Consider the following 9,519-nt stretch of genomic DNA (forward strand, 5'->3'; position numbering starts at 1 on the left):
ATTGCTTTAAATCTAAAGCTGTTGATCCCAGAGACACCGTGAGGAACCACTGTGGCCATGTGTCACTCCCTCTTATAGTCTGCCTACCTTCCCTCTGACCCCCGACTCAGTAACAGTGAGGCACCCCCATACCAGCTAAATATGTCATGGTCAGGCTGAGAGAAGCTGTGCGTTAACCTTGCCACATAGAAAGAAGGCTCTAGAAGAAGCCAGATGGCTTTACACGAATGAGGGTGTTTGGTTTGAGTTTTCCAGGCAGTGAGGACAGAAGGGCCCAGGGGAGGGCTCTCCACAAAGCAGAGACGTGGCTGGTCCTGTGTCGAGGGAGCTCTGTGACTACATGGGAGTGAGGGCCACCAACCCAGAAGGCCAAGGTGGGATGAAGTTAGATCAAGCCAGGGTTGGGTGACAGATGGACTGGGAAGGTCAAAAAGCAACCAGAGGGGCCTGCATGGTAGCCTAGTAGCAAAAGTCCTCAGCTTGCACACGCCAGAATCCCATAAGGAACTGGTTCATATCCTGGCTGTTCTACTTCCCTTCTTTCCTACTTGTGACCTGGGACAGTAGGGGACAGCCCAAAGCCTTGGGACCCTGCACGCACTTGGGAGACCTGGAGAAAACTCCTGGATCCTGGCTTTGGATTGGCTCAGCCCCAGACATGGCAGCCACTTGGGTAGCGAACCAGTGGATGGAGGATCTTTCTCTCCGTTTCTCTTTTTCTCTGTTAATCTGTCTTTCTAATTAACAAAGAAGCAGCAGCAACCAGAGGCACTGTTTGGCCCTTAGCTCAGTCACCACCACAGAGATCCTGGTGTGCTGACCTAGAGAGCTGAGGGGTGGACACTTGCTGGGTGCTGGAATTTCCACTCCACGGACCAGGATTCCCAGGAGCTTGCAGGACAAGAGCTGAAAATGTGGTTCTTCTCAGGGGAGCCCGCCCAGCGGTAAACAGGAAGCGGCCAGGGGTGTGGCCGGGACTGTGGCCACTTGGGGTTCACACTCTGAGATCCCTCAGCTCACTACAACAGCTGGGTCACCTGGGATGGGATGAGCAGACACCCAGGTGTTTCCGGTATGAAGGAAGACCCCTGTCCTCTGCCCCATCCAGGCTCCCTGACCCCTTCCACCTGTTCAGAGGTTTGAGGCCTTATGAGGGCGGTACCCCTGGCCTCTTTTTCTGATGCTCTCAGCTTGTGACCCCTCTTTCCTTCCTTGGGTTTTCTGCTTGAACATCTGCGAGCTCAGGTGACCAGGTGCACAGGCTGGTCTCCCGGAAGCCTGGGGGATGGATTTGGGAGAGACGGGGCAAAGGCGGAGACTTCCTGAATTCGGAGAGGGCAGGGAGAGGCAAGCCACCCTGGGAGAAGGGTTGCTGAGCTGTGCCAAGAGTGAGGGCTCCGGGAGCTTTGTCTGAGAGTTGGTGTGGACCCTCCTGCAGAAACCACTTGGACAATCACCGAAAGCTGCCATCTGGCTCTGAGAATGTGCCCAACCCTGTGTTGATATCTAGGGTACCCCCCCAGCCCACCTCCATGCCCATCTGTGAGACGCCACCCTGGCTGGTCTCCCAGAGGGAAGGATGATACCCGCAACAGTTGGTTATATGCACACACTCACACACACCCAGGCTCCCCTTCCCACAGCCTTGATCAGAACCATGGGCCACGGGCACTGAGTGGGCCATGTTTATGTCAGGAAGTAAACATCGGGCTGGCCTCACACTGTCTGTGTTTCCAGACAGAAACGTGCTATGTAAATAGTCAAGGGGCTCGAGACGCGGGCTTGTGCAGTGACCAGAGCGCCCATAGCCAGGGTCCTTGAATCAGCTCCTCAGAACACAGCCCAGAGGCCAGGGGAGGTGAATGGGAGTCCCCTGCCAGGCCTGAGTGGTGTGGGAAAGAGGAAGCCTGTGCCCTAGGCCTGAGCCCCCCACCCATCTCCTCCGAGGCTCCGAGCTGCACACAGCTCGTTTCAGGGACCCTGCTGTTTGCCTGGAGTGATCTGACAGCCTTGCAGTGATAACACACATATTCAGCATGAGTGTGCTGGGTTAGGGTAGGGGCCTCCTTCCCTTAGAGGGGCTAGCAGCAGGCACCCTCCCCAGCAGAGAAGACCTGGAAGTCAAGAGGTGGATTCCAGCAGCCTGCAGCAGCAGCAGAGGCATGGCTTGGGTCTCCTGGCTGTCACGGGCAGCACACTTACAAAGCTGCTTCCGGGATGGTGTGACAACAGATTGGTGTGACAACACCTTTGAGGCTTGCCTACTTTCTTCATTGATGAAATTAAGACTAAAACCCTAATATCTGGGACCAGCATTGTGCCATAGTGAGTAAACACTGCCTGTGATGCTAGCATCTCGTATGGGTACCCATTCAAGGCAATCCAGTCCCCTGCTAGAACACGTGGGAAAGCCACAGAAGATGGTTGGAGTGCATACTTAGGTCCCTGTCCAACTTATGGTAGATCAGGTTATACCACCTGTCCCTTGGCTTTGGCCTTGCCCAGCCCTGACCATTGTGGTCATCTAGGGAGTGGACCAATGAATAGAAGACCCCTCTCTGTCTCTCCCTCCCTCTCTCTCTGTGACTCTTGACTTTAAAGTCAACAAATAAATCCTCTGTTTAAAAAAATGCCTTAACTTGGAATATTGTCAATATTTCAAGAGCGCACATAATCACCTGTATTTTATGAAATCAGAAGTCTCACAATCATTTAACAACGTTTCTAAACTGTATGACTCGTTTCTTTCACAATTTACAGCAGTTGAAAATGTTCTGGAAATTTCCCAAAACTCTTTGAAAAACACTGGTTCAGGATCTCGCCTCGTGTTGGCATGAGTCCTGGATCTGTGGCTTTGGACCATGAGTTTTCTTTGAGGATCCATCAGGTTTCAGGGCCTGCCGGGGCTATAATTTGGGGGCTTCCTGCTGTCTGTGTGTGGACTCTGTTTCCAAAGCTTTGAATAGAGACATGGAAGTGACACCCTCCTCTTCTGGAGTAGACTTAACATTGTTCTTTGAAGAAACGATGTTAGTGTGACAGGGGCAGCACTAGGCCACATGGCACGTTCATCTAAGCCAACGACACTTCATCCATACCCTTTGCTTTCATCTGTCAGAAAATTCAGAAACATCTACAGATTCGAGCAAGACACTCTGCTGCCATCTGTTGGAAAGCAGTTGCAATAACTGCATGTGGTATCTGTGATGTGGCAGCCTGAACACATTGCACCTGGCACTATAGCCATGCAATGCGTGGTGTCTTAAGAATGCTCTTTGACCTCCAAAGAAGACACGACTATTGGCAGCTTCCATCCTACAGGTTACCCCCAAGTTGGCCTGGGTAAGGAGCAGCTAAACCCTTGTAGTGTTGTAGATAAGTGTGGAGTTTACAGAGCTCTCCAGGATCTGCCTGCTGGTGGGAGAGCAGTGGGGAGTGTGAGAGAAGTTCATACCCTGGGCTTACATCACTCACGGAAAAGCTTGCAGAAAATGATGGTGCTTTTACGTTGCTGGTGCCAGGGTGGCGTCCATGAGAGCATGAGCATGAGCATGAGGGAGAAGAAGTTTGGAAACTCTGATCCCTTCTCGATTGTTTGCACACTATGTGCAAAGGGTGGCTGGGAGAAGTGAGCCAGCCTTGTCCTTGCTAGACGAGTGTAGCACCTTGATGCTCTCCAGGGCAGAGCCCTGCCCTAGAATTTGGGCTGAGCTCAGCCAGGTGGTTCTTGGGAGTCTCAGATGGACCAACACATGCTGGCTGGTCTGACCCACTGGCAAGGAGGCAGTGTAAGGTTCTCAGACAATAACCAGAATCCACGGGGCCTCGGTGTGGGATGGACCCAGCTTCACCATCCTCACATCCAGTCCTCAAAGAGTCTTGGCTAGAGAAGGAGACTGTATCTTGGGATGGCAAGAGCTGTGATGTCCCTGAGCACCAGGGGATTAGGGGAGGGGCAGGGAGCGGTTTATCTCTGCACCAAGTGCAGGTGAGACACCAAGTGTGGGGGCAGAAGGCGCAGGAATCCTGAGACAGGTGCAGATGATGGTAAGGGAGCAGGCCGGTCAAGGCTTGCTTGGCAGCTCTGCAGTCACAGGATGGTGACACGCCTTGCTGCGACTCACTGTGAATGCTCCTGAGTGAACAGAGCGAGTTGATGGTTCTCATCTCCCTTCTAGGTCACTATGACACTTGCCAGGAGGGTGGGGGGCGTTCAGATACTGTGGCAGCATAAGGCCTGCCATTTCTCTGCTTCCCCTCTCTGGAGGGGCTCATGAGCTCAGAGTGACCCCCCAGGCACCTGGCTCCTAATTGAGAAGCAGTAGATGGGACTTCCTGACAGCAAAGATGAACGTGTGTCCAGGATGGCGGGATATATTTTACGCTTGCAGAGAGCACAGCTTGTGCGTGCACTATGGTTGGTGGCAGGCTGCAAAGGGTGCCAGTCCCCAGGGTCCTCATGGGACTGAGGGAATGACACACAGGTCCACCAGTGAAGGCTCAGGTGAGTGTCCCTGGAGGACCCAATTCAAGGGGATTGAAGCCAAGTGCGGGTGCACTTAGTTGATGTGGGAGGTGAGCTGGGGAGGAGAGAAGTGAGTTAGAACAAGGGTGTTACCAGCTGGTTCCCTCTGTGCAGGAGTTCCACTAGGAGCCTCAGGTAGAGAAGGCATGCCCCTGAGGGTTACTCCTCCCAATGAGAGTGTGAGCTGGGATAAGATGTGTTCAAGACCCCAGAAACAGAGGCCACTGGTGAGCAGAGGAGGAAAGATGCCAGGGCCCCCAGAGTTTCACACAGCAGGTATTCTCTGTGGTACCAGATATGTTTGGTGGTAGCGCTACAGTGTGACAACCACCAGAAATTTGTTGTATGGGGTGGGGCCAAATGGCAGAAGCTAGGACAGGGTTTTTTGGAATGAAACTAAAGGAAACACCTGCCACCTGGGAGCAGGAGGACAGCCAGTGCTAGGTGAGTCCATGCTTCGAAGTGCAAAGTGCACGTGGTGCACAGACAGCGGGAATTCCACAGGTTAGAGAGAGGAAGGTACAGGGAATGGCAGGAAGAAGCCCAGCAGGGGAGAACGAGTTATTGAATTCATCACAGGCAGTTGAGATCTCCCAGGTGATTAACACGTTTATTCAAAACCCAAGGGTAGATGTGTAAGGCCCGGGTCTCTTACCCAGCCCTTAGCCTCAACTCTTCTGTTCATGGCAGAGCTCTAGACCATGGCTGGATAAGATCGGACCCGTGGGCTGTTCGTAGTGCCACAAAATCGCATCTTATAAGGCCCTGCAAAGGCAACCACAGGCAGGACTTGAAATTGGAAAAAAAAAATATTCATAGCAGGTTAATTTTAAGTTAACCATTTTGGAAGGCCCATGAATGATGCTGTAAGTATTCAAATGGCCCTGGGCACACCCCCAAAAAAAATCCTCAACCCTGCTTTAGAGAGAGAAATGAGTGCAGCATTTTCCAGGCACATCGCTAACCTGGCCTCCCCTCTCCTTGCCTTCCAGATGGGCTTCTTCCGCCGAAGATACAAGGAGATCATTGAGGCAGAGAAGAACCGGAAGGAGAATGACGAGAGCTGGGACTGGGTGCAGAAAAACCAGTGACCCGCCACATCAGTCACGACCCCAACACCTGCCTGTCATCCTGGGTCTTTCTATCTTCCATATTTGGAAGAGAAAAAAAAAATCTCCAGATTTTTCGGAGGCCCCACAGTTGCTGTTCTTGTCCTCACTCGGAAGCCCAGGTGCTGGCCTGGGGCAGCAGCCACCGCGGCCAGGTCCCTGGACCGGAGCCACCGGAGCCACTGCCTTCTCACCATGAACTCAGACCCGTGGAGAGCGAGCTGCCCGCTCCAGCGATATTTATGGATGCAAACCTGCGTGATCAACCCTCAGGGGAAAACTGTTTTCTAAAAAGTATTTTTTATAAATCTAAGCCTTTTCTATGGATTATGTGTTTATATTTGTATCGAGGTTTTATGATTTCTATTACATAGTTCTATGATTCACTCCGGCACTGATCACTGGCCTCGGAAGTCTTGGACACTACACGGGCACAGACACCTAAGCGGAGTGGATGGAATCATGCTTGTACTTTGGGACTCACTGTGGTGAAGGACTTGCCAGCCCAATAAGCTGAGGAAGCATCAAGCGCCAAGCTCACCAAGCTGGTGGTGTTGCATGCCAACAGGGGGCGCTGTAGCAGATCCTCGGACACTGCATGCTTCTGTTGCAAGGAGTCGAGTTTGTCTCTCCATATTGCCTTTCCTTGGAAGATTCCCAGCAGGAGTTTGGATGAAAACGACATGATTCCTAGTGCCAGGTCTGCTCTGTGTTACCTGTGTACACACCTATATCCTCCATCCTACTCACATTGATGGAAAGCTTGACAAAGTTCAACTATGTCTTCTGGTCAACCTCAGAATGCTGTTTCATCCAGGACATCTTACATCAGACTTACATCACACAGCACCAGGACTAAATTGGTGCCCTCTGCTGCCACCATCCACCCAAGCAAAGACTCATGTGTGCCTGCGGTGAGGCACTGCCTGTCCATAGTCATTTGCATTCAGAGGTGCCCGTCTCCCCTGCCACACTTGTCCCAGCGAGGGGTCATTGCACACTCCTTCCACAACAGCCATTCAACTCATCTTTTTTTTTTCCAAGTCACTTAGGTAGGAAGTCCCCAAAAGCAGAGCCTGACACAGGATTGGTGTGCAAGTAACTTATTCAGGAAGTGTTCTCAGGGGTACCAGTGATGGGGTTGGGGGAAGCAGGAAGCCGGGGAAGTCCCACGGGCAAGGGGGAGAGGTAGCTTCTTTATAATCAGGCTTCTCTGCAGCGTGACTTGAACCTCGGACTTGGCCTGGCCTGCAGCAGGGGTGCTGCGCCCAAGGGAGCTGTAAGCTTGCTGCTCCCAGTCCCTGCTGCTGCTGAAATGGCTCCAGTGTCTTTGGAGGTGGTCCCCCAAAATGACAGCTGCAGGTGTGTGCCCTGCTTGGCCACCCAGCACAGCACTGACAGCTTCCCATGCCAGAGCTCCCAGTGGGTGGTGCCACCCAAGTCTCAGCACAGTGTAATTGTCCACAAGGGCAATGAGGGGATGGGTGTGTGATGGTGCCCAGGAGTAGTTGGTAGCCACGGGCGCTATTCCTGCTGCCAGATGACCATCCAGTAGGACAGAAAACAAGGAGGCACAAGCAGGGCTGGCAGTGTGTGTGAATGGCTAATGAAAGCCATGGCTGCATACAGATGGCATTGCTTGGGAGTGAGTGAAGCCATTTACAAGAACAAGATGGCATCTTCCAGGGTCTCCCTTACTGGAAACAGACATGCTGGGAGTCTGCGCCTGTTGCCGAAAAGACTCAGAATTGAGCATCTGGGGAGGCAAGGTTTTGATCCACACCCTCTCCTGGCACTGGCCAACATCTCTGAACTTCTGGCAGAAGTTGGGAGAGTGCTGAGCAGGTGTGAGGCTGGTGCAGTGTGCGTGTGTCCTTGGTTTCTAATGTTCAAATGACTCTGCTGCAGCAGAACCACAAACGGGCCGTGGTGAACTTGGAGAAAGACAGCCAAATGCCATGAACTACACTGATCCTAGCAGCCAGGGGAGTAGCTTCTGAGTCTAGAGGGCAAGAGCAAGCAAAGAGCCTGGCACACACTCAGGATTTGCCCCTGTGTTTTATTAAAGCAATAAGGAAAGAGATCTGGGGTTAGGTTTAGTCATTCATTGAGCAGCCATGCAAGACCTTTGCTGCATGGCTGCCATTACACCAGGTGCTGGAGGTTCCCCCACAGAAGACCCCAGGAGCACCATGCTATGGCCAACTCACTGGCTCCTACATGGGACTTGTGGAGAGGGATGACTTATTTGGGGGAACCAGAAAGGCATGATGGCCAAGTGGGTACAGTTATGGCTGAGTTCTGCCTGCAGTGTATACCTGGTGAGGCATGGGCCCAGGTAGAGCTCCCCCAGCCTGCCACGGTGCCACCGTGGTATTGGTATTGGGAGGAAAATGGTTGTTAGCTGACACAAGGCAAGCAGGTGCGAGTCAGGTGTGTTGGTGCCTGCGGTAGTGACATCTGCAGTGGACAGTCCTTGCCAGAGCAAAGAATGACTGGAGGGGGAGTGCAGAGCCAGGCGGATGAACAGGAGCCCTTGGTGACTTGTGATTCTTGGGTTCATAAGGGGAAGATGGGCGCACTCGCCAACCGGCCGCAATGCTGTTCCACACGGTGATCTCAATTCCCAGCTCTGTGAAGGGCAGTCCTGTTTTTGCTTTCTTGCGGTTTTCATTGTGTGCACGGCGTGAACCTGAGAGCTTGGTGAGTGAAGACGTGCATGGCAAGCCCTGCCCCCCCCCCCATGCTCTCTACACTCCCACAGCATCACTCTACACCCTAGAGATGTTTCTGTGGAGGGATCTGGGTGGTGTGGGTGGGCCTCATCACAATGTCACATGTATTTGAGTCTATGCAAGTCACTTCTGATTCACCTGCACTGTTTGGGGGGAATGCCAGGTTCACCAAAATACATGTTTGGAATAATAATAAAAAAAATGGCTGTGGATGATCCAGGAGTTTGGTCTGCTACTATTATTAATATTTGGCTGAAAAGGATTAAAGTATTAAAGATAGGGTTTCAGTGTAAACCAACACGAGCCTGAAAGAATGTCATGGTCCCACCAGTTGTACCTGAGTAACCCACTTGCTGTAGTGAAACTGTCCCTCATCTTTGTCCTTTCTGTTGGGGGCCACCACCTCTACACCCCTTCTCCCACCTGCCTGGGGCTGTATGCGGGACCTTCCCTTCGTGCCCCTGATGAATGAGTGGCTTCCTCATTGTTGGAGGAGCCCTTCCACACATGTCCATCCATCACTCAGCACATATTGATAAAGGTTGTACTGGCCTAAACTTTTAATCTGCTCCTTATTTCTTCTCCCACATGTGCATTGGTGGTTCTGGACCTTTCAGAACCAAAGATCCACTGACATTTTGACCTTTTTCAAAAATACTGATTTCTGCTTTCTTGGGCAGTTAATACTGCTTTTTTAAAAAAGGTTTATTTATTATATAGTCATATACAAAGAGGAGGAGAGACAGAGAAAAAGATCTTCCATCTGCTGATTCACTTCCCAGGTGGCTGTAACAGCCAGAGATGAGCTGATCTGAAGCCAAGAACAAGGAGCTGCTGCTTCTGGGTTTCCCACGCGGGTGCAGGGTCCCAAGGCCTTGGGCCGCCCTTGACTGCTTTCCCAGGCCACAAGCAGGGAGCTGGATGGGAAGCAGGGCTGCCAGAACAGGAACTGGCACCCATATGAGATCCCGGCACATGCAAGGCCAGGGTGTTAGCCACTAGGCTCCTGTACTGTTTTTCCAGCTTTTTAAAACAAATTCTTAATTCAGCCATCTGAAGATGCCTTTGTGTCTGTGTGTGTGTGTGTGTGTCCACAAACTATGTTTAAGGCTACACAGAAATATTTTTCTATTGGTGTGTCCCTTTAATT

The 9,519-nt window shown here is 51.9% G+C and overlaps 1 protein-coding gene across 1 annotated transcript in view; it reads left to right on the forward strand.

The window, feature by feature from the left end:
* Nucleotides 1–8,578, forward strand: part of ITGA9 (integrin subunit alpha 9) — a 240,981-nt gene extending 232,403 nt beyond the window's left edge. Inside the window, exon 28 of the mRNA XM_040964761.1 lies at nt 5,518–8,578. Within this exon, the coding sequence (XP_040820695.1) occupies nt 5,518–5,616 (99 nt within the window). The 3' untranslated portion in view covers nt 5,617–8,578. The remainder of the gene's footprint in view (nt 1–5,517) is intronic.
* Nucleotides 8,579–9,519: the final 941 nt, after the last annotated feature.

Source organism: Ochotona curzoniae, unplaced genomic scaffold (assembly GCF_017591425.1).
Source record: "Ochotona curzoniae isolate NIBS_2020 unplaced genomic scaffold, NIBS_Ocur_1.0 contig_1302, whole genome shotgun sequence".
NCBI classification, from domain to species: domain Eukaryota; kingdom Metazoa; phylum Chordata; class Mammalia; order Lagomorpha; family Ochotonidae; genus Ochotona; species Ochotona curzoniae.